Source organism: Emiliania huxleyi (genome assembly GCF_000372725.1).
Source record: "Emiliania huxleyi CCMP1516 unplaced genomic scaffold EMIHUscaffold_4, whole genome shotgun sequence".
Lineage (NCBI taxonomy): Eukaryota > Haptophyta > Isochrysidales > Noelaerhabdaceae > Emiliania > Emiliania huxleyi.
This window is the reverse complement of record NW_005198966.1, coordinates 1451410-1472805: the sequence shown is the minus strand read 5'-3', so window position 1 is coordinate 1472805 and position 21396 is coordinate 1451410. Positions and strand designations below refer to the sequence as shown.

General features: G+C 67.3%; 8 protein-coding genes across 8 annotated transcripts in view; 5 read left to right on the top strand and 3 right to left on the bottom strand.

Annotated features, from left to right (window-relative positions):
* Positions 1 to 683: 683 nt before the first annotated feature.
* On the bottom strand, positions 684 to 2310 carry EMIHUDRAFT_432364 (hypothetical protein). Its single transcript, XM_005770668.1, has 4 exons — positions 1993 to 2310; positions 1814 to 1927; positions 1194 to 1734; positions 684 to 1129 (listed from the first exon to the last, which is right to left on the bottom strand). The coding sequence occupies exons 1-4, from the start codon at positions 2293 to 2295 to the stop codon at positions 777 to 779; spliced, it is 1311 nt and encodes a 436-aa protein (XP_005770725.1). The 5' UTR covers positions 2296 to 2310; the 3' UTR covers positions 684 to 776.
* A 361-nt stretch (positions 2311 to 2671) lies between these two features.
* EMIHUDRAFT_349966 (hypothetical protein) lies at positions 2672 to 4092 on the top strand. Its single transcript, XM_005770667.1, has 2 exons — positions 2672 to 3292; positions 3444 to 4092. The coding sequence occupies exon 1, from the start codon at positions 2720 to 2722 to the stop codon at positions 3275 to 3277; it is 558 nt and encodes a 185-aa protein (XP_005770724.1). The 5' UTR covers positions 2672 to 2719; the 3' UTR covers positions 3278 to 3292; positions 3444 to 4092.
* Positions 4093 to 7600: 3508 nt separating this feature from the next.
* EMIHUDRAFT_349963 (hypothetical protein) lies at positions 7601 to 8836 on the top strand. Its single transcript, XM_005770666.1, has one exon. The coding sequence runs from the start codon at positions 7914 to 7916 to the stop codon at positions 8622 to 8624; it is 711 nt and encodes a 236-aa protein (XP_005770723.1). The 5' UTR covers positions 7601 to 7913; the 3' UTR covers positions 8625 to 8836.
* A 5983-nt stretch (positions 8837 to 14819) lies between these two features.
* Positions 14820 to 16739, top strand: EMIHUDRAFT_196464 (hypothetical protein; the record flags this gene model as incomplete). The annotated part of the gene is made up of 4 exons (XM_005770665.1): positions 14820 to 15191; positions 15486 to 15641; positions 16134 to 16279; positions 16481 to 16739. 4 exons carry the CDS (start codon positions 14820 to 14822, stop codon positions 16737 to 16739), a joined length of 933 nt encoding a protein of 310 aa, XP_005770722.1.
* A 204-nt stretch (positions 16740 to 16943) lies between these two features.
* EMIHUDRAFT_196463 (hypothetical protein) lies at positions 16944 to 18511 on the top strand (the record flags this gene model as incomplete). The annotated part of the gene is made up of 3 exons (XM_005770664.1): positions 16944 to 17444; positions 17894 to 18034; positions 18215 to 18511. The coding sequence occupies 3 exons, from the start codon at positions 16944 to 16946 to the stop codon at positions 18509 to 18511; spliced, it is 939 nt and encodes a 312-aa protein (XP_005770721.1).
* A 153-nt stretch (positions 18512 to 18664) lies between these two features.
* Positions 18665 to 18901, bottom strand: EMIHUDRAFT_61485 (hypothetical protein; the record flags this gene model as incomplete). The annotated part of the gene is made up of 1 exon (XM_005770663.1): positions 18665 to 18901. One exon carries the CDS (start codon positions 18899 to 18901, stop codon positions 18665 to 18667), a length of 237 nt encoding a protein of 78 aa, XP_005770720.1.
* A 234-nt stretch (positions 18902 to 19135) lies between these two features.
* EMIHUDRAFT_461401 (hypothetical protein) lies at positions 19136 to 20912 on the top strand (the record flags this gene model as incomplete). The annotated part of the gene is made up of 2 exons (XM_005770662.1): positions 19136 to 19634; positions 20815 to 20912. The coding sequence occupies one exon, from the start codon at positions 19136 to 19138 to the stop codon at positions 19595 to 19597; it is 462 nt and encodes a 153-aa protein (XP_005770719.1). The 3' UTR covers positions 19598 to 19634; positions 20815 to 20912.
* EMIHUDRAFT_448009 (hypothetical protein) overlaps positions 20885 to 21396 on the bottom strand; it is a gene marked incomplete at its 5' end in the record, with an annotated part of 2893 nt that continues 2381 nt past the window's right edge. The window contains 2 exons of the mRNA XM_005770661.1: positions 20885 to 20962; positions 21017 to 21291. Of these exons, the coding sequence (XP_005770718.1) occupies positions 21155 to 21291 (137 nt within the window). The 3' untranslated portion in view covers positions 20885 to 20962; positions 21017 to 21154. The remainder of the gene's footprint in view (positions 20963 to 21016; positions 21292 to 21396) is intronic.

The window sequence follows — 21396 nt, the reverse complement described above, 5'->3', positions numbered from 1 at the left end:
AAACTCCAGCGCCAGAGCCACCACGCTGGCACGGCTCGATGAGGGCGCTTGCCTGTTCTCACCACCTCGCTCCTCCGCCACCCCCTGCCGCTGATCCCTCACCTCGGACCATAGGAAGTCTCGTCAAGAACCTCGTCGCTCGTCTCAGGGACCACACAAACCTCCAATCACTCGTGTCCAAGCGTGTGCAGCCCCGCTGCGGCGCCTCCTCCTTTGCGGAGGAGGAACTCGTTGCCTTTGAGAAGGAGGAGGGCGCCATGGGCCGCAGCACGCGAGCTTGGGGCCGCGTCCTCGCAGCAGCAGGTGTGGCGTCGCCCGACGACGACATGATCCTTACCCAGCTGCGCGTTCTACAGACCAAGGGCGGCGGCTACAGAGAAAGCCTGCACAGCGAGGTCATCTGGGAACCCGAGTCGGCTCTGAGGGTGCTCTGTCGCGGGCCGGAGTACTTGCAGAGCTTGTGGCGCCCCCAGTCAGAGTTGCATTCAGTCTGCGCTGGGCAGAGGGGAGAGCCTCTGCCTGAGGTGCCGTCTCACTGCTTTCCTTGATGACGGGCACAAACTTTGATTCTCGCCCCTCTGCGACCAACTTTGCGATTTGCCTAATGATTTGGCGCGCGTATCCTCCATCTCTTTACGGCTCTGGTGCGTCTCTCAAAACATTTTTCCCAACCCGTCCTCCCGGTCTCCCTCTGACTCTTGAAAACGAAAAACGAAAAACGGTCTGCCGTGGTCGTTTCCGGTGCTTGCGTACGTCGCTCCTGCTTCTGCGGCGATCTACCTTGTTCCTGCGAATTTCGCGAGGAAGTCTTGCACGTCTGCAATGCTGATGATCACCGTTGCAATGAACGTCAGCACAAGCAGGACGCTAAGCCCTCCGAAGGTCACTCCTCCGAGAGTCTTGCGGTGCAGCACAAGGAAGAAGATGAGCGGGAGGAGCACCGAGATGAGAAGAGAGTTGATGCCGATGAGGGCGGTGACGTACTCGAGGTAGGGCAGGATGCCGATCGCGACGACGATCGTGCCCGCCCAGGTGGCGACGCGCATTGGGAAGGCGACCGCCTCGGAGAAGGTGGTGCCCGTCCTCTCCTGGTACAGGTCCTGCACAATCTCCACCAGAATGAGCACACCTGCCGGAATGCGGAGGATCCGGTTGGGCCGGACAGTAACGACCGAGTGGGGATCAAGGCGCACCCATCGGCACGCCGCAAAACAGCTTGAAGGTGATCGAGCCGAGGACGAGCGTCGTGAGCACCTTTGAGAAGATGCTCGTGCCCGCTGCCGCCATATCCTCTGTGATCAGCACGTGGCCTTCGGCGCCGTAGAGCAAGTAGCCGCCGACCCCAGCGACGGCATACATCAAGAACATGACCAGAAAGGCGGCGTACATCGTCGGGCGGAACAGCGAGGGGTCCTTCATCTCTGAGTACATCGGCGGCAGCCCTACATGGCCAGTCAAGCCGGCGAGCATGATTGAACTGCTCATGAACAATCCCGACGGCTCGACCAGCGTGCGATCTGTCGCGTGCTCGTCTGCAGCGACGTCGTAGACGACGACAGCGAGAATGAGCATGATGGAGAGAAGAGCAAAGGAGGAGAGCATAGAAAGCAGCGAGAAGTCGCGCAGCCAGTTTGTGGGGAAGGAGGCGGCCACGCAGCCAATAATCACCCACGAGTAGGACACGCTAGGCAGCAGCAGGGCGACGTTCTGCCAAATGATGATTAGCATGCATATCTACGGGAAGGCACAGGGGGATATGAGGGCTGCGTCCAGCGCGGCGCGCCGGCTCCAATGGGCAATGCGGGCTAGTCACGTTGGCGACGAAGACTTCGATCAGGGAGGAGACGATCGTGAGCCACTTGCCGCATCCACCAAGCGCTTGCGTCGCAATCTCAGCATACGACGGCGGGCGGGTCGGGTTGCGCGCCTACAGGAGAGGCACACCCCGTGCAAAGCTACTGGATGGCTCGCCGACGGCAAGCCGACTCACACCTCGAGCGTCTGGTAGCAGAGTATGATGCAATCACCCGTGAAGGCTCCGAATGCTGTGAGCCCAAAGAGCACGGGCAGCGCGAGCCAGCCGCTGCGCGCAAAGGTGAAGTGCATCGAGAGGAGCACCATTCCGACGTAGTTGTTTATGAGGTTGAAGAACGTGGAGAGTGCGGTTGTCCCAGCCGGCGGCGAGTCGAGCAGCGCAGTGCCCAGCGCACTCTCGCGTTGGCTGGGACTGCCGAGGAGCGGGTTGCGGGCATACGAGAGCCGGTTCGACGCCGCGGTGCCGCGGCTCCCCGGCATGTACCCGGGAATGTCTCTCTCTCTCGGCGACGGCGATAAAGTCGGGGCACCCGTTCACAGCCTTGTCATGAGAAGAAAATGCGCGCACAGTGTGCGTGCTCACCTGCTCACCTGCTCACCTGCTCACCTGCTCACCTGGTCTGTGAGAGGTGGAGGTGCGAGCCCTGGAGGCCCTGGGGATGGGGGGAGACTACCCGCGGGCCTAGAAGGCCTGCGCGCAGGGGGGTGCGGTCTTCTGATAAACGCAGTGGGTGGGACATTGAGATTGAATTCTGTTCTGAGTTACCTTCACTGTTCACTCCTTTTCTTATAAGGGAACCAAAAAAGAAAAATCGCCTTTGCGGCGGCTCGGCAGCTGAGCGCCCGCAGCTCGGTGTTTCGAACGCCGCAGCCTCGCCACATCTCGCTCTCTCTCTCCTGAGGAATGGGCTGCGTCGCAAGCTCCGCTGTGGATGACGGAAGCGCAGTCTCGCTCAAAAGCTTTCGAACTGAGCGCGTTCTCGGCGAAGGCACGTTCGGCAAAGTGTCGCTCGCAGTGGATAGAAGGGACGGACGGAAGTACGCGCTGAAGACGCTCGACAAGGAGCGCCTGCGGCAGAAGAATGCCGTAAAGTCTGCGATCCGTGAGCGCTTTATCCTCATTTCGCTCTCCTCGGCCGACTGCAGCCGCTTTGTGACGAGCCTAGCGTACACCTTCAGCGACGCGTGCGCCGTCTACTTTGTGATGGACTGTGCGCTTGGCGGCACTCTGCTCTACCACCTCCACCACTCCTTTCCGGGCGGCTTCGAGGAGGGGCACGTACGGTTCTACGCCGCGCAGCTTGTCTGCGGCCTCGCCCACCTCCACTCCCAACTGATCCTCTATCGAGACCTCAAGCCGGAGAACACGCTGCTGACCTCCGCGGGGACGATCATGCTCTCCGACTCTGGCCGTCAGCGAGCCGTCTCGTTCTCTCGGAGCCTTCTCGGAGCCTTCCTGTAGGCTCTCCGACTTTGGCGTCAGCGAGGCGCTGCCGTCGGCCTCCGCGCAGACGCGAGGCAAGGCGGGCACGCGAGCCTACATGCCGCCCGAGGCGCTCAGTGGCGGCTGGTACACGCTGACCTTTGACTGGCGCAGTCTGACTGGCGGGTGCGGCGGGCGGCGGCAGCGCCTCTCACCTCTCCCGCTCTCCGCAGGTACTCGCTCGGCGTGACTCTGTACCAGCTGCTTCACGACGCACTTCCCGGCGAGGACGGCCTCGCGGAGGCATGCCTCGGGGAGGAGGAGCCCAGCCCAGCCCTCGGGCGGCGGAGTGCGGTGAGGCGCGCGAGCCGTCCCTCTCCGTAGGCGGCGAGCGAGGAGGAGGAGGAGAGGCCTCGCCGCGCGTCGCTGTCGGGCATGCGGTCTAGCGCTCCCTGGGCCACCGCTTCGCCCGCCGGCCGGGCTTTTGTCACATCCCTCCGGCACTCCGACGCCGACGCGCGGCTCGGCGCGGGCGGCGCGTCCGAGGTGCGTGCCCACCCCTTTCTAGCCGGGGTGGACTGGTCGGCGATGCAGGCGGGAGCTGTGCCCGCTCCCTTTCTGCCGGCGAGATCGACCGCCAACTTTGAGCTGCACGCAGACGACGTGCTCAACACACTCGACGGCGGCCTCACTCCTGGGGCCCGCAAGTGCCAGCCGCCCGCTGCCGACGATGCAGATTTTGCAGAGTGTGTGCCGTGGGCAAGGCCGGCGTCGGCCGCGTGAGACCGTGTAAGTGTTGTGAAATAAATAAATAAAAACGGACATCTCTCTATACTGTGAGATGGGTAAAAAGGACTAAGGAGCAGGTCCCCGCCCTTGCGATCTTTGTGCAGGGTTCTTTGTGGGTGTGGTCGGCGACGAGCCGGGGTCGTCCTCCCGATGGGGGACTAACTAGCACTAGAGCCGTCTTCCACATGGTCCCTCGGGTCCCTGCTGCTCCTAATCTCGTCGTACATCCTCCTGCTGATCTCCGCAAAGTCCTGCTCCCTCCCTCGTCTCGCCCTGCGCGTTTGCTCCGCCTCACCGTCTTCTGCCCTGCGTCGTCTGGCGACGGGTCCTCCATAGTCGGTCGAGGTCGCCGCCCTCCTCGTGCCTCTTCCCGACGTTCCCTCGGCGGCCGATGCCGTCTGCTCCGGCTCCCCAGTCCCCGGTTCTGCCCTGCTCTCGTCTGCGCTAGTTGGTGGAGAGGGCGGTCCGTCGGCGCCAAACCACCTCCCACCGAGGTGGGCAGGTTCCACGCACGCGTTCCCGGACCGCCCCGTTGGAGGTAGGCCGCTCGTCTAGCCAATCAGCCTTAAGCGAGCGGTCTGGCCGTTGGAATGGCCGAGGAGGGGAGGACGACTGTCTCTGACGGCGAACCTCAGTTACGAGCCGCCCTCCCCTCGAGACGCGAGGCCAGCGCACTCGGGGCCCGAGCCCCAGCGTGCACCGTCCCACACGCCTCACGCGGCCTCTGGCTGGAGCGGGATCGCAAGCGAGTCCCCCGGGCCGGTGCGCGTCTTCCGAGAGAGGAGCGGGAGCGAGGGACCTTCTTAGTTGTCCGGCATGCAGACGCATGCACGGCCGTTCAGAAATTTTCCCAGCCGTTGGAATGGCTGCGCTCCCGCCCCTCACGCCGGGTGGACAAGTGGGGGGGAGGTCAATGACCTGCCTAGTAAGCCGACATGCCAGGCATGCCGACCTTTTGGAGCCCCCCCTCGTACACGTGTGCCGCTGGGATCAAGCCAGTACGCCCGAGGGCGACGGTCCCCCGGTAGTAGACGTTGGCGCCGAAGAGGGAGGAGTCGCCGAAGGACGGGTAGTCGTCGGTCATGCGGGGGGAGGAGGAGTCGGCGAGTAGCGGGGACGAGAACAGAAATGCCTGAGAGGGTGGGGAGGGAGGCGTGAGGCGCGAGGTGAGGGGTGTGGGGGCGCGGGGTGCGGGGCGTGCGTGGGACGCGAGGCGTGAGGCGCAGGGCGTGGGGCGGGAGGGCGCGGGGCGCTCGAGTGAGGGCAGGGTGTGTTTTGTGTGTGTGTATGTGTGTGTGTGTGTGTGTGTGTGTGTGTGTGTGTGTGTGTGTGTGTGTGTGTGTGTGTGTGTGTGTTGGTTTGTTTGTGCGAGGGCTGGGCGGGGCAGGGCAGGGCGGCGGCGAGCGGCGAGCGGCGTCGGCGAGATCGGCGATGAAGAGATGGTCGTTCTTACAATATCTTGTGCCGTCCTCCCATCCTACCCTTGGCATGGCAGTTTTCTTTCTTTCTTTCTTTCAATATCTGAGCACGCCCGATGAATCGGCAGCAGAGAGACAGGAAGGCTCGATGTGTGAGTGCAGAGTCGCGAAACCTGGGTGGGAAGAGGGAGGAGCCGGAACCCCTGCTGACCGCCGCCCGGGCAAACACCTCGCGAAACTCTCCACCTCCACGCCCTGGCCCGAGTGGCGATGCCTCGCGGAGGAGACGACTGGGATCGGCGCGACCGGTATCGCCGCTCGCCTTCGCCGCAGTGGCAGGCGTCCGAGAGAGGTCGCCGCTCTCCAGGGCGAGCCGCGAACGTCAACATCTGCCGGCTGTGCGGCAAGAACTTTTCGTCGTCCAAAGTGCTGGAGATCCACTTCAAAATTTGCAAGCAGAAGCAAGAGGGTGCGGGACCCACCCCGCGCGCTTCCCGCACGCGCCGCCCCCATGGCCTGCGCCCAACCGCCCCCTCGCGTCTCGGCCCACAGAGGCGGCGGCGGCCGCTGCCGAGTGGGAGCAGATGTACGACCACGAGACGGGCTACTACTACTGGCGCAACCTGCGCACGGGAGAGACGCGCTGGGGCGATGTGGCGACCACCGAGGCGCAGACGGCGGCCGCGCTCCAGTCCTCCGGCGCGGCGCTCGCGCAGCAGGCCGCCATGTTTGCGGCTGCAATCGACCCGAGCGCGGCTGGCCGGCTCGCGCCGCCCGGCACGCGGACGTCCGCCCCGATGCTCACCGCGAACACGCACGCGGCGGTGTCGGCGGCGGCCTCGTTCGCACCAGCCGCGCACGCCGGCGCTGTTCCGCCGGCGCACCCTTCCGCCTCCGCCGCAGAGGCTCTTCCGGCCGGCGAGGAGGGAGCGGCAGAGGCGGAGGGGTGCGCCGGCGGAGATGCTCACGCGAGCGCAGGGCCGGCGGCGGCGAACGGCGCGGTGGCGGAAGGTGCGCGCGAGGCGAGCGGCGGGGCGGCGGACGCTGCCGAGGCGGCTGCTGCGACCCGACCGCTCGAGCCGCCCACTGGCGACGCGGGTGAGGAGGCGGCGGCTGCAGAGGCGGAGAGGGCGGCGGCTGCAGAGGCGGAGAGGGCGGCGGCTGCAGAGGCGGAGAGGGCGGCGGCTGCAGAGGCGGAGAGGGCGGCGGCGGAGGAGAGGCAGGCGGCGGAGGAGCGGCTGGAGGAGGCGGAGCGGCTGGAGGAGGAGGAGCGGCTGGAGGAAGCGGAGCGGCTGGAGGAGGCTCCCTCGTCGCTCGCGGCGCTCGACGAGGAGTCGTTCGACGATATTGTCGACGCCGCGGAGCCGAGCGCCCCAGACGACCTGCCGGTGGCGCAGCACTTCACGTCGTGCGCGAGCACCGTCTCCACGCTGACGGCGTCGGACACGCGGGAGCACGCGAGCGGCGGCAGAGGCGGAGGAGGGGGAGGCGAAGGCGAAGGCGAAGGCGGAGGCGGGGATGGCGGCGGCGCGGCCCGGGGACATCGCGGAGGCGGGGAGCGGGAGCGGGAGCGGATTCGCCTGCAGCGTGGCGAGTGGGGCGCGCGTGGAGGCGGCGGAGGCGGCGGCGGTGGCGATCGGGGAGGGCGGGGCGGACGGCCAGAGCCGGGCTACGGCGGCGGCGGTTGGGGCGGCGGCGGCGGCGGCGGCGGCGGCGGCGGGCCGAGGTATTCCAGCCGTGGGGAGGAGCCGTGGGAGCAGCGGCGCGGATACTCGCGCGACAGCGACCGCAGCCGCGGCGGCTGGGGCGATGGCTGGCGGGAGGAGAGGCGGGATGACAGGAGGGAGGAGTGGCGGGACCCGCGGCGCGAGAGGCGCGCGGAGTGGCACGACGGCGGCCGGCGCAGCGACGGGCGAGAGCAGGGCCGGCCCGGCCCTGCGCGCAGCCGCAGCCCTCGGCGGGGCGGGGAGGCGCAGAGGGAGCAGAGGGAGCAGAGGGCGGGGGGGCGCGGTCCGCGCAGCCCGGTGCGGCGGGAGCGGGAGCGCAGCCCCGCGCAGAGGAGGGGCGCGCCGCAGGGCGGGAGGGAGGCCGAGAGCGGGCGCGACGGCGGGCGGCAGAGCCCGGAGCGGCAGAGCGGCGCGGCGCGCGGCGGAAGGCCGGCAGAGGAGAAGTGGCGGTGGGGCCAGAGCGAGCGGTCGAACTTTGAGGCGCCGCCTGCCCGCGGCCCCGACCAGCCGGCGGCGCACCGGGCGGGCGGGGAGGGGGCGAGGGAGGGGGCGAGGGAGGGGGCGGCCGGGGCCCACCGGCTCGAGCCCCGCGCAACGCAGGGCCAGCGTAGCGGTGGGCAAGACGCGGCGCGAGGGCGCGGCGAGGGGGAGCGAGAGGCGGGCCGCAGGCCTCCAGCCGACGGCAGGGCGGCCGAGGCCGTCGACGAGCGCGGCACGCGCCGCGGAGGGGAGGAACCTCGCATGGCGCCGGCCGCCGCCGCTGCACCCTCCCCCGCCGCCGCACCCGCCGCTGCACCCGCCGCCGCACCCGCCGCCGCCCTTGCCGCCCTTGCCGCCGCTCCCGCTGGCGCTCGGGTGATTCGGCTCGAGACGGCTCCGTCTGCCCGGGACACGGTGTCGGACACCGCGCTGGCCGCCCGCGGGGCGCGCTTCGGCACGCAGGCCGCCGGAAAGAGCGACACCGCCCCGAGCGGTGCCCCCAGCGGTGGCGCCCTGCCTGCGGCGGGTGGACCGGAGCGGAAGGAGGCGAGCCGCACCGGTGCCGGTCCCGGTGGCGGCACGGTGGTGCGCATCGTGCCGCTGGCGAGCGGCACGGAGGACTTGCGCAGCCGCCTCTCCGACGAAGGCAGGTCGGCGAGCGGCGCTGCTGGGAATGGCGCGCCGGACGACTTGCGCAGCCGGCTGACGCTGCCCGGCAAGGCGAAGGGCGGGGCGCATCGAGCCTCCGCGCCCGCCGGAGACTTGCGCTCCAAGCTTCAGCCGGGCCAGGGCGGCGCCGCCGAGCAGAGCGTCGGCGATTTGCGCTCGAGGCTCGGCGACGGCCCCTCCGAGCCTCGCAAGCGCGGCGAGGGCGGCGCTGCCGCGGCCCGCTCCTCCAAGGTGACGGTGATGCCTCGTCCGGGCGGGGGGGGCGACTTGCGGGCGCGCCTCAAACGGCAACGCCAGGCGTGACTTGAGGCACGCCTGAGGTGGGGTGAAACGGGCTTCCGGTGTGCAGAGCGAGCTGGAAGAGGAGGGGAGAGGGGAGAAGCGAGCGGAGCGCCACCGCGGTGCGCGGTCTGCCGGCGTCTGTATATGGACTGTGGCGTGTGGGCACCACAACATTGTTGTGCGCGCGGCGGCGGCTCGCTATGGCACCTGGTCTGCTGAAATCAATATTTGTCAAGAAGACATATTTTGACAATATGTAGACGAATGGGGAGATAGCACGGGGGAAGACGAAGATGAGAGTGGCGAGGGGCGACAGAGACAAGAAGGGTGTGTGTGTGGGGGGGTGCCGATGGCATGGTGCGGAGCGCCAAAGACCCAATCCAAAAGCAAGAGAACCAAGAGAAATGAGGATGGGGCAGGAGAGAGGAGCCGCCACGGACCGCACCGGGCCTTTGCCCGGCCTCGCGGTCGCGTGTTGGCACGCCCCTTTGGGCGCGGAGACCTACTCCGCTCTCCCTCCCGTGCCCCGCCTCCGATGCCCATGTTGGCCGACGCGCGCGAAGAGGGCGGGCGCCTGCGGAGGGAGGGGCGGCGACTTGGCGGGGCGTGGGCGAGGAGGCGTCGGGCGGAGGCGCACTCACCTCGGACGGGGCGGCTCAGTAGCCGTACCCGCCGCGGCCACCGTAGCCGCCTGTTCGGGCCCAGAGGTGTGAGGGGTGGTGGTGTGTCCGAGGGGAGGGGGGAGGGCAGGAAAGAGGGTCCGCCGCCGTACGAGCCGCCGTACGAGCCGCCATAGCCCCCGCGCGACCCGCCGTAGCGGCCCCCGAGGCCCATGCGCTCTGTCATGCGGCCGTACCCGCCACGGCCGTACCTGCGGGCGGCGGGAGAGGGGAGGGCGGCGCTGGGCGAGGGCGGGCTCGGCGGCGGCGGGGACTGGTGGCGGCGGGAGCGGCGGGGGCGGGAGCGGCGGGGGCGGGGGAGGGGGCGGCGGGGGCAGTGGCGGCGGCGGGCTCGGGGGTGGCGGGCTGGGAGTGGGGCGATGAGGGTGGCGGGCGGTGAGGGTCAACGAGAGATGTGCGGGGGTGAGAACGAGCGGGGGCGGGGGCAAGGGGCGCGGCCGCACCCGCCGCCCATGCGGCCATAGCCGCCGCGGCCGCCGTAGCCGTACGAGCCGCCGCCGTAGGAGTCGCCACCATAGCCGCCTGTTCGCGGCCGGAGGCGTGAAGAGGCGCCGGCCGCAAGAGCGGGGTGCGGGCGGGAGGTTGAGAAACGCGCCGCCATAGTAGTCGCCGCCGTATCCTCCGTACGAGCCGCCGTAGCGGGAGCCTGCCGGGGAAGCAGGCACGGTCACGGAGGAGGGGAGGACGGGCGAAGGGGAGCAGCAGGATGGATGAGAAACGGAGAGTGGCAGAATGCGGGTCTGGATGCGAGCTTGCAGAAGCGACCCATTCCGTAGCCGCCGCCCATGCCCATGTTGTAGCTGTCGTACCCACCGCCGTAGCGGCCCATCCCGTATCCGCCGCCGTAGCCGCCTGCGCGACGCGGGCAGGGCAGGGTCGGTAAGGGCAAGGGCCATGCAGAGGCGGGCAGAGGCAGGCAAAGGCAGAGGTGAGGCAGGCAGAGGGCAAGGGTGAGGACGAGTGAGGGCCAGGGCTGTAGCGAGGGCTGTGACGGGACGTTCCCCTCCCCTCTCCTCCCTCCTCCCCTCTCCCTCTCCTCTCCCTCTCCTCTCCCTCTCCTCTCCCTCTCCTCTCCACTCCCATCTCGGTCACGGCCCGCTCGACGGCGAGGGTTGTTGTTGGTGGAGGGCGAGACGCATTAGCGAGGCGGAGCGGCTGTCTCGGGCGGCGGTGGGGGGCGGCGCGGACACCGTATTCGCCATACCCACCGTACTGTCCAAGGCCAAGGTCGGCCACGAGGTCAGTGCGAGGCATCATCGGGTCCCGGTTCTCGTAGCCGTACCCGCCGCGGCCGTAGCCGCCCGACATCGGGCCGTACCCGCCGCCGCGCATGCCCATGCCGCCTCGCGACATCATCATGCTGCCGCCGTACGCCGTCGCGGAGGCGACCAGGAAGGAGAGCATTTCGTGTCTCGGGGACGCTTTTGGAGGGCTTCTTGTGGTACTTGGAGGGCTTCTCAAAGGTGTGGGAGAACGAGATCGAAGCGTCGTCAAAAGAGGCCCTCTTTTCATCACCGCGCGGTGCTGCTGCAGCTCTGCAGTGAAAGCGAGCGAACCAAAGAGGAAATATATTCGTTCTTGTATCTTGAGGGCACTTACTTGAGCTCGATCCTTCCTGTATGTACCGTGTTTGTTATGACCCCCCCAATGAACACACCAGTGAGGGAGGGCGAGACGGTTTGGCCGCTCCCTCCCATGGTCATGCTCGCCCTCGCGCCTCGGCGCGAGCCTCGGGCGGGCGGCTGCGCGGCCGGTCGAATTTGCCGGTCGAAGCCAGTCTCGGGCCGGCTGCGAGAGAGATTTTTAACAATACCAAACCACTCTAACACAAATCATTTGTTTGGGGCCTGTCGAGCCTGTGAACCCCAAACTAAAGGGTTACAGGGGGTCTCAACCGTCAACCAGGTTGAGAGCTGCCTCACTTACCCCGCAAACACCCCACGGAGGTCCACGACCTTCGACACCGTTTGGCGCCCAGCAAGCAAGCGCGGACCCATCCACATGCTCCCCCTTGTGTCTATCTGAAGCAGTTACTTCCTGAAGTAACTACTTACTTCGAGAAGTAACTATCCCCGCCCCGCGCCTGCAATGGCCCCTAGCCCCCGCCCACAGCTCCCTAGACACAGGGCAGACCTGGACTGGAACGGACCCGCTCCCTAATACTCTTCTGAGGAGTGGTGGTCACCGTCGGAGTCGGTGTAGGAGCTCCACCGCGCCCGCCGGGGCTTGTTCTTGGACTTGTGTACGCCGGGCGTATCGAGCACTTGGTCGCGGAGGCGGGCAGACCTCCTGCGCTCCCCAGGCGGCCTCACCGGAGCCTGCGGCGTGCTTGGGCCTGGCAGGGGACGGTGGGGGGTGCGCTCAGTGCAGTCGGGGGCGCCTGAACGCGCGTGAAGGCGTGAAAAAAGAAACGGAGCACCGGAGCATGTTGTCGGCGGGCGATGGACTGAAACGGACGGCACGTCCCGGCTCGCGGCGCGCGGTGCATGATGTGAGCGCGTGCGGCAGAGGCGCGCCTTGAGGCGCGGCAGCGCCTTGCGGGGCTTCATGCTTCGCCTTCGATCGTGTCGTCACCATGTCGTTGACTCGCTGACCCGTGACAGCTTTGACTGCGACCGTGACCGGGTCGGGTCGAGCGTCAGATGCCCCCAAAGGCTGCAAAGGGAAAGAAGCCCGCTGCCGCCGCGGCGGTGCCGGGCCCGGCGGCGGCACTACTCGCAGCAGCAGCTTCCACAAGGCTGCAGTTGGCGCCGGCCCCAGGTGCAGCTGGCCCAAGCACGTTGCCGCCGCCGGTCGTGCAAGCGGAGTATGGAACCGCCGATGATGACCTCGAGCGGGTCGGAGCTCGGTGTCGAGCTCCTCCCGCCGCGTCGGCGCGGCGGCAGAGCCGCCCCAGCCGCTGCGCCTTCGCCTGCGGAGGCTCCTGCGGCGGCTGCACCTGCTGCTGCGGGTGAGCCCGACGACGACGAGCAGCCTGACGGCGCGCGCATTCCAGACCTCGACGACAGCGACGACAGCGACTGCGAGCTCGCCGAGGAGCACGACGACGGCGAGGAGAATGGCGACACCGCCGACTGGAAGGAACGACCACCGCCAGTTCTGCGCGCGCGACAGGGAGAGCACCAACGACTTTGGCACCTTCTCGGGCTGGTACTGTGTGACCTGCGGCCCGAACGGCGATGCCAACCACGCGTTCTGCAACCCTAGCACCGGCCGCCGCTGCTACGCCATGCACTGCGCAGGTGTTCCCCGAGTGCACGGCCTCCGCCTCGGCATCAAGAAGAACCGTCCCGTCCGAAGCTCGCCACGCCGCGCCTCCGGCGGCGGCGCCAGCGGCGCCAGCGGCGGCCGTGGCGGCCGCGGGGGCCGCGGGCGCGGGGCCAGGCGGAGCCTCTGATGATGTCTTGGGCTGGGGGGGTGGCAAGGGTGTATGAGGGCTCTCAGGAGACCGTTTGCCGGCAGCAGGGGGCGCGCGCTCGGCCGACATGTGCGCGAGAATGCCGCAGAAGTAACAACTATGAAGTAACTGTGTTTGGGCTGTCTCCCGGGCGTGTTTGAACCCTAATTGTCGGCCCCAGTGACCGGTCTGGGGGTCTGTGTGTGGCCTGGGGGGGCCAAACAATAAGGCGAGGGGTTCCTAGTAAGCGGTTGGGGGGTGCGAGCCCGTGCTATAGTGCGGTGAATACTTAGAACTTACTTCCTGAAGTAACTTCATGCTTCAGATAGACACTTGGGCTCGCCTGCGGCGCGCCCCTGGCAGCCTGGTGCCCCGCCGTCGCGCACGAGACGCGGCGGCTCGGTGAGGCTCCGCTCACCGCTACTAACTCCGCCTCTCGGCGCTCCTCGCCCGCCGTCATGCGCGAGCGCCGGGCTGGACGCACCCCCGGACAGCCTGTCGCAGGAGGTGGTGGAGAATGACCTCCAGACTGACCCGGAGAATCACCTCCACCAGCCCCACCCCAGCACCCCTATTATCACTCTCTCCCCCCCCACAGTGCTGAATAGTCTACCTATATCCCTATATTCCCACACCCTGTGCAGTGGCACGTCACGCCACCTAGATCCCTAATATTGGCACCTCCGTCGGGCGCCGAATGGGAGCTCTCCCGCAACTTTTAAGCGTTTACGACCGTTTACGGAATCGGCGGCCCAGCAGCTCTTAAAACCGGCCTTGGCCGGTTTTAAAACCATAGCCGCAGGCGCCCCAGGGCCCACCCTCTTAAGCCTAGGGGGTACCCTCAGGCCGGCGAGGAGGAGCGCCGCCGTCTCGCCGATGATGGGCGACCTGATCCTCTTCGACCAGAGGTACAAAACTGACGAGGATGCAGACGACATGACCGTGTTCGTCTTCGAATAAAAAGAAATGCAAAAGCGCAATTTGGAATAGTAAGTACCTTTTAAGGTAAGCGTCTTGAGCACTTGAGCACTGGATGGGGTCGATTCCGCATGGTATTACGGGACCCCTCGATCGTATCTATAGAAGCGAGCCTTTTGTGGGACTGTAATATGTGTATTGATCCGGTACGTGTCTTGTAAGCTAGCTCGATCGGTCACACCGCCACCACCGCCGACGTCTCCCAGTGAGACGATGGAGAGGGGGGACGACACTGCTTCAGCAGCGTGCACCTCGATCCTGTACCGTGTTTTTGTTATGACCCCCCCCCCCCCCCGCCGCCCCCCGATGAACACACCGTACCCGCCCGACATCGGGCCGTACCTGCCGCCGCGCATGCCCATGCCGCCTCGCGACATCATCATGCTGCCGCCGTACGCCGTCGCGGAGGCGACCAGGAAGGAGAGCATTTCGTGTCTCGGGGACGCTTTTGGAGGGCTTCTTGTGGTACTTGGAGGGCTTCTCAAAGGTGTGGGAGAACGAGATCGAAGCGTCGTCAAAAGAGGCCCTCTTTTCATCACCGCGCGGTGCTGCTGCAGCTCTGCAGTGAAAGCGAGCGAACCAAAGAGGAAATATATTCGTTCTTGTATCTTGAGGGCACTTACTTGAGCTCGATCCTTCCTGTATGTACCGTGTTTGTTATGACCCCCCCCAATGAACACACCAGTGAGGGAGGGCGAGACGGTTTGGCCGCTCCCTCCCATGGTCATGCTCGCCCTCGCGCCTCGGCGCGAGCCTCGGGCGGGCGGCTGCGCGGCCGGTCGAATTTGCCGGTCGAAGCCAGTCTCGGGCCGGCTGCGAGAGAGATTTTTAACAATACCAAACCACTCTAACACAAATCATTTGTTTGGGGCCTGTCGAGCCTGTGAACCCCAAACTAAAGGGTTACAGGGGGTCTCAACCGTCAACCAGGTTGAGAGCTGCCTCACTTACCCCGCAAACACCCCACGGAGGTCCACGACCTTCGACACCGTTTGGCGCCCAGCAAGCAAGCGCGGACCCATCCACATGCTCCCCCTTGGGCTCGCCTGCGGCGCGCCCCTGGCAGCCTGGTGCCCCGCCGTCGCGCACGAGACGCGGCGGCTCGGTGAGGCTCCGCTCACCGCTACTAACTCCGCCTCTCGGCGCTCCTCGCCCGCCGTCATGCGCGAGCGCCGGGCTGGACGCACCCCCGGACAGCCGGGCGAGGACGACGAGTTCGAGGAGTGGGGGCGCATGCAGGCGTCCGTCACCGAGGCCCAGGAGCGGCTGGATCGATGGGGTCGTGGCGGCGACTCGTGGTCTTGGACGGCCGGGACGACCCTCTCCTCGGTCCTCGATGGCACCGTCGAGTCGCTCGCGGTCGGACGGAAGCGCGTGCAGGCCAAGGTTTCGGCCGCCAATACGCGCGCGGAAGCGGCGTCGAGGCGCGCTGCTACGGCGGAGTCGGCGCTCGACATGGCGGTCGCGAGCAAGGAGGCGGCGGAGCGGGAGCTCCTGCAGCTGCGTCGAGCAAAGACGGACGCCCAGCAGGCCGTCGAGACTCGGACCCAGGCCTCGTCGAGGGCGGCCAACGCCGAGGCTGCGGCCCTCGACGCGGCGGCCGCGGCCTCCAAGGCGGAGGCAAAGGCGCTGGCCCAGGCCCAGGCGGCCTCACGCGCAGAGAAGAGGGCGGCCGAGGCGGCGGCGCTCGCCGCCCAGGCGAGCGCGGCGGCCGAGGCGGAGGCTCAGAACGCAGCCGACGCGCGGGCCGAGAAGGAGGCGGAGGCGAAGCGCGCGGCCAAGGCGGAAGCGGCGACGGCGCGCGCGACGAAGCAGCTCGGCGAGAAGGAGGCCATGCTGGAGGAGAAGGAGTCGGAGCTGCAGGAGCAGATCAAGTTCGCGGCGAGCCGGGTGGGCGAGCTGGACGATGCGCTCGAGGGCGCGCAGGATAAGCTGGCGAGGACCCAGCGGGAGCTCGAGGCGCCGGCTGCGAGAGGGAGGGGAGTGGCGAGAGGTGGGACACTTCAAAGTGACGCGGCCACGCCTCTCCCGCAGGCGCAGGCCGAGAAGCTGAGCAAGGCTGAGCAGGAGGCCGCGGAGAAGGCGGTGGCGGCGGCCGAGGCGGAGGCTGTCGCCGCGGCGGAGGCGAAAGCGGCCGAGGAGGCGAGGGCGACCGCCCAGCTCGAGGCCGAGGCGGCGGCCAAGGCGCGGGCCGACACGGAGGCGGTGGTGGAGCGGGCGCAGGCGGAGACGCGAGCCGCCGTCGAGGAGCTTGGCGCCGCGACGGACAAGCTGGCGACGGTGCAGGTGAGGGCGGAGGAGGCGGAGGCGGGGCTGGCGGCGGCCCTCGAGGCGCGGGATGCGGCGACCGGCCGCGCAAAGACGGAGGCGGCGAGAGCAAAGAAAGCCGAGGCGGCGGCCGAGGCGCGGCCGTCGCTAGAGAGGGGGAGAGGGGTGTTGCGATACGCGCGCGACGCGCGCAACGCTCGGCCGTAGGCGGCGCTCCTCGAGAAGGAGACTGCCATCCGCGAGAAGAAGTCGGCGCTGCAGCAGTCCGACGCGGCCGCCGCCCGAGCCACCAAGGCGGACGAGCGCGCCGAGACGGCAGAGGAGGCGGCGACGTTGGCGCAGCGCGACAAGGAGTCTGCGGTGGCGGAGGCGGAGGCAGAGGCGGAGGCGGCCAAGACGGCCTGCTCCGCCGCCGAGTGCCGCGCCAGCGCCGCGGAAGACGCTGCGGCGGCGGCGGCGGCCGGCAAAGACGCGGCGCTCGCAGAGGCGGCCGAGGCGGCGGGGGCGTGCACGGCCGCGACAGAGAGGGCGGAGGCGGCCGAGGCGCGGGCGAGGGAGCTGCGCTCCGAGAACGAGGCGCTGGACGAGGCGCTGGAGCGCACGCTCGCCGAGCTCGACAGCTTGGCGCGGGACTGCGCCGCGCTGCAGGCGCGAGCAGAGGCGACGGGCGACGCGCTGCGCGTGTCGAGGGCGAGGCACAGCGGGCTCGCCAGCAGCAGGCGCGCCAGCGCGGCATGCGCGACCACGGGCGTGGTGGAGCCGACGGCGCGGGCGGCTGTGGGCGCGCGGCAAGAGAGCGGCATGTTTGGGTGAGACAAGGGGCGCGTGTCGCGTTTCGCGGTGTGGAATTTGCGGAGACTTGTGGGTCCGCGTGGCGCCAAACAGATCAGGCGACGTGCATGAGCGCAGAGTGTGCCTTTCAGACGGACAGAACAAAGAAGACTTGCGGAACAAGAAAGCCAGCTCCGCGCTCACGGCTCAGCTCAGCACGGCTGGCTCCCAGCCTCGTTGCCATTCATGCGCCGTCAAGTCTTACGCGGCGTGCGCCGCCTGGCAACAAAGTGCGCCTCGCCAGCCTTCTCTCCCATAAAGGGCGGGCCATACCACTTTGGGCGCGAGGTGAGCGGCGTCGACCTTGCCGCGCCGGAGCTTCCAGCCGAGGAGCTTCTCGCCGCGCTGTACGAGCATGGGCTGCTCCTCTTCCGCGGCCAGCAGCACCTCACGCCCGACGACGAGATGCGCTTCGCCAGCCTCTTCACGCACCAGGCCGACGACGCAAATCAGAGCTACACTGGCGGTGCCGGGACGCAGCACCGGCTGCCGGCGCACCCGTCGATCGCCCTCGTCGGGAGCTACAATGTGCGCGATTTTCACGGGCTGACCGCCTCCTCGCCCGGCGTCTACAACGGCTGGCACCCTGACCAGCGCGCGTGGCACTGCGACGGCCTCGCCGACACCGACCCTCCGCCCGACCTGACGACGATGAGGTGCCTCGTGACGCCCGAGGCGAGCCGGCCGGTCCCTCTCGCCCCTTGCTCGGAACTCGGGCCGCGCCGCTGAGGCGCGGGGCCTCCCTCTCTCGCAGGAGGGCGGCGAGACGCTCTTTGCCTGCAGCGTCAAGGCGGCGGAGCTGCTTCCACCCTCCCTCGACCCTCCGCCAGACGAGGCGAGACGCGCCGAGATGAAGTCGAGATGCGTCCGAGATGCAGCCGAGATAAGGCGAGATGCGTCCGAGATGCAGCCGAGATAAGGCGAGATGCGTCCGAGATGCAGCCGAGATAAGGCGAGATGCGTCCGAGATGCGGCCGGGATAAGGCGAGATGCGTCCGAGATGCAGCCGAGATAAGGCGAGATGCGGCCGAGATGCGGCCGGGGTGCCGCAGAGATGCGGCCGAGATGCGGCCGAGGGAGAGAGAAGAGAGCTGCTGCCGCCCTCCAGGTCTCCTCCCTCCCCTCGCGCCGTGCAGGTGAGAGTGCAGTACCGCCTCTTTGCGCAGTACGAGGTTGCCCGCGAAGGGACGTCCCTGCGGTGGGCGAGCGGCTCAAAGGGCGATACGGACGAGAGCTGGGACGTCAACCTGGCAGAGGGTGGGGCCACCACCTCCCCTGTCACGGACGCCTCGCCGCTCCACCTACCTCCCGCCCCTCCCGCCCCGTGGAGCACAGGCACCTCCGTGCCGCTCGTCTGCAGAGAAAAGGCGCGGAAAGCATGCTGGCCCTCCTGACCCGCCCCCCTCGCACCGCGCATCCCCGTCACGCACTCGCCTGCCCCTTGCCCCCGCCCGCAGGTGAGCGGGAAGCGAGCCCTCGTCGGCTCGTACCACGTCGCCGCCCTCCGCTCGCGCGGCCGCACGCTCGGCTTCGACGAGGCGAACGCGTACGTCGCCGCGGCGTGGGCGCCGGGGCTGGAGGAGGGCCTGCTGCTCAAGCACCGCTGGCGGGTGGGAGATTTGGTCGCCTGGTCCAACCGCCTCGTCATCCACACCGCGACGAGCACGGCGCCGTACCGGGGCAAGGAGCGGCTGCACACCCGCATTCGGATGAGGTCGACTCCGGAGCACGCACCGCAAGCGTGGGTCGAGTAAGAGAGAGAGCACGCGAGTCGAGTAAATAGGAGTGCACGCGGCGCGCGAGCGCGGTGCTGTGATAACGGCGAGCTTTTAAAGATGTGCGGCATCCCTGACTCGGTACGATTTTCGACACAGACACACACCGCGAGGGAGCGAGGCACGCGAGCGTCAGCCCATTAGGAGCTTGAGAACGATGACGACGAGGTTGAGACCCATGAGCGGGATGGTGAGGAGCACGCGTGCTGCGTGCAGCAACGTTATTATCTGCTTCTTCATCCCTGTGGGTCCCTGCATGCTCTGCTCATAGCCCCAGCCGATTCGGACGAGAAAGCGCTCCTCGTTGAGCACCGCGGCGGCATTGCACAGGAGCAGCCCAGACACGAGGATGTCGGTGAGCGAGATCATTCAGCCAGCCGCCAGCGCTGCGCGTCTCCGCAGCAGCGGAGCGGAGGGCTGCGGTAGCGGTTAGCAGAGGCGGGCGGGGAGAGCCAGCGCGAGAGCGCGCGGCTTTTTCTTTTTTTAGTTATGTAGCTCTTACGTACATTTTCTTGTTCCACCAAATGAAAAGCAAAACCGGTTTTTTTTCTCTTCGGTCGCACTCCGACGCGCGTTCAGCTCTACACTCATTCAGCTCACTCAATGCTAGCGCTGCCCGCTCTCCGCGGCGTGGCGGCCTCCGCCTCAAGCGCCTTTGGGCAGCTCCACGGCGCGCTGCGCACGATGAAGAAGCGGTCGAAGAACATGCAGTATACCCGGAACGGGCCGTCCTGGGGAAAGGGCACCATCAAAGACTGGTCGCGGAGATGGTGGCAGCCAGTCCTTCCCGCGCTCGCCGCACCGGTCGCTGCAGGCATCGTACCCGGGGCCGAGGACTCGTCCTCGCGGCAGCGAAAGCGCGCGCTCAAGAAGCAGCAGCAGATCATCTCAATGCACGCGCGCCGGATCGAGGGCGTGAAGCGCAACGCGGCGATCAGGGAGCAGAAGAGGGCTGCAGAGCAGGGGCGGGTGCGGGACGTGCTGCGCGAGTACGCCGACATGCTACGCGGATCGGCAGTGGCCGGCAAGGGAGATCCTCCTCCAGCTCCACCCACTCCGCCGTGATGTCTTGACTGTGGCTATGGGGGTTGGGGCGCTGGGGAGCGAGTGACGGGTAATCGTGGCCGTGGCCAAGAAAATCAAAATATTAAGCTCTCTATTTGGACCACGGCGAAAAACTCGACGGTTTTGGGCGTTTCAGAGCACGCTGAATCGATTGGCTAAGCTAGAACTCTCCCTCTCCCTTTCCTTTCATAATTATTGACTCAAAACTCGATGATCGCGCGATTTTGGAGAAGTTCTAGCTTAGCCAAAACGTTCCTCTCGAAAAGTTGACTTAGGAAGCCGCAAACGGCAGCTTCTCAAAGCCTCACCGGCGCTTATTCTCTTGATCTTTCAAAACCTAGGCCTGCGGCCAAAATTTTCTAAAGGCCGCTGCGCGGCCAGCGCAATGCGCAACCAGTCAGCGACCGACAGTCAGCAGCAGACTGTGACGATTGGCGGCCTCGCGCCCTCAGTCGACCTCCTCTACCAACTCCCCTGCCCAGCCCATATGCCTCATCCACGGTGGCGCAACCACTCGCGCAGGGAGAGAGAGAAAGTCGGCGATCTGCGCCGTGCAGATGAGCTCCGCCTCGTCTGCGTCGAGGACGCCCATCGCAGGGCTGTCATAGCGCCATTGCATATGACGTACTGCATGTTGTTCATTACTTCGCAGGTGCCAAAGTCGAGGATAATCTCACTCAGCGATGGCGAAGGCTGCACTCCCGGCCGGCGGTAGGAGGGATGAAGGTTAATGTACTTCGCAGTGTACGGTGCCTTCCGGCGCGAACAGTGCCCGGGACGAAAGAGGAGGCGACGTCTCCCTCGTCCATGGACGGTGTAGCCAGCTTGAGAGACGGGAACGAACGGCGGTGAATCGCCGACAGCGGCGCCTTCGTTCCTTTCCAGTGAATCGCCGGCGGGTGCCCTGAGCGTTGTATCTGTCGGCCAGTTGCCGCACCGCCGGCAGCAGCTCCGCAGCAGCCGCCCAGATGGCGCCGGTTAGGACAGGAGCGAAGCCGCGTGGACACGGCTGAGCGACGCCGTGCGTCTCGTTTGGATGCTGCAGGCATGCCGGGCAGCGCGCGTGCTCCATCCATACCGCGTCGGGCGCCCGCCGAAATCTTCGATTTCTTCGGCGTAGGGGACAAAAACCCTGAAAATTTTCTTCGCCTGCGGGCAATTAATTTCGATACTTTCGCTTTCACAGCTCTTTCACACGACTTTATCCGTCACTCGCTCTGGGGCGCGCGTGAAGAACGTATCTGGAAACGGTGAAATTTTCGCGTTTCGGTTCGTGTGGGTCGCCTGTTTTCTGTATCCAGTATTCAAGCTATCACTGGGGGGCAGGGACGCCGCGCAAAGAACTCGTCCGTCGCGCGGTGCAGCTGCCACGTAGCACGCGTTGTGGTCGTTGCCACTCTGCCGCGCGTGCCGGCAGCGGGGTGGAGGACACACCCAGGGAGAGAGAGTCGGGAGAGGCCGCAGCTAGGGCGGCTTGGCGGCCAGCAGAGGGGGCGCCGCTCGAGCGCACCCTAGCTAGGCTTGTGGCGAGGAGAATGGATGGCGACGCGCGCGCCGTCAGAATGCGGCCTCGGTCGACCCGACAAACTCCTTGCACGCCTCGGCCAGGACTTTGCAGCCGGCCGGGACCCGCCACACGTCGGGCTTCTCTTTCGTGGGGTCGCCGACCCGCCAGTTTGAGAAGATCTGGCGGACTGGCGGGGAGGGGCGGAGGCGTCAGGCGGGAGAGCGTGGGCGGCGCGAGAGGAGGGAGGGAGGGAGGGAGGGAGGGAGGAAGGCAGGCAGAGGCTGGCGGCTTC

Bases quoted from the DNA above. Each gene is read 5' to 3' on its own strand.
- EMIHUDRAFT_432364 (XM_005770668.1), bottom strand. From the start codon at position 2,295: ATGCCGGGGAGCCGCGGCACCGCGGCGTCGAACCGGCTCTCGTATGCC. The intron at 1,735-1,813 runs GTGACTAGCCCG...GCCTTCCCGTAG, and splicing joins TCGAAGTCTTCGTCGCCAAC to ATATGCATGCTAATCATCAT. The intron at 1,130-1,193 runs GTGCGCCTTGAT...GCATTCCGGCAG, and splicing joins GTTTTGCGGCGTGCCGATGG to GTGTGCTCATTCTGGTGGAG.
- EMIHUDRAFT_349966 (XM_005770667.1), top strand. From the start codon at position 2,720: ATGGGCTGCGTCGCAAGCTCCGCTGTGGATGACGGAAGCGCAGTCTCG.
- EMIHUDRAFT_349963 (XM_005770666.1), top strand. From the start codon at position 7,914: ATGGCGCCGGCCGCCGCCGCTGCACCCTCCCCCGCCGCCGCACCCGCC.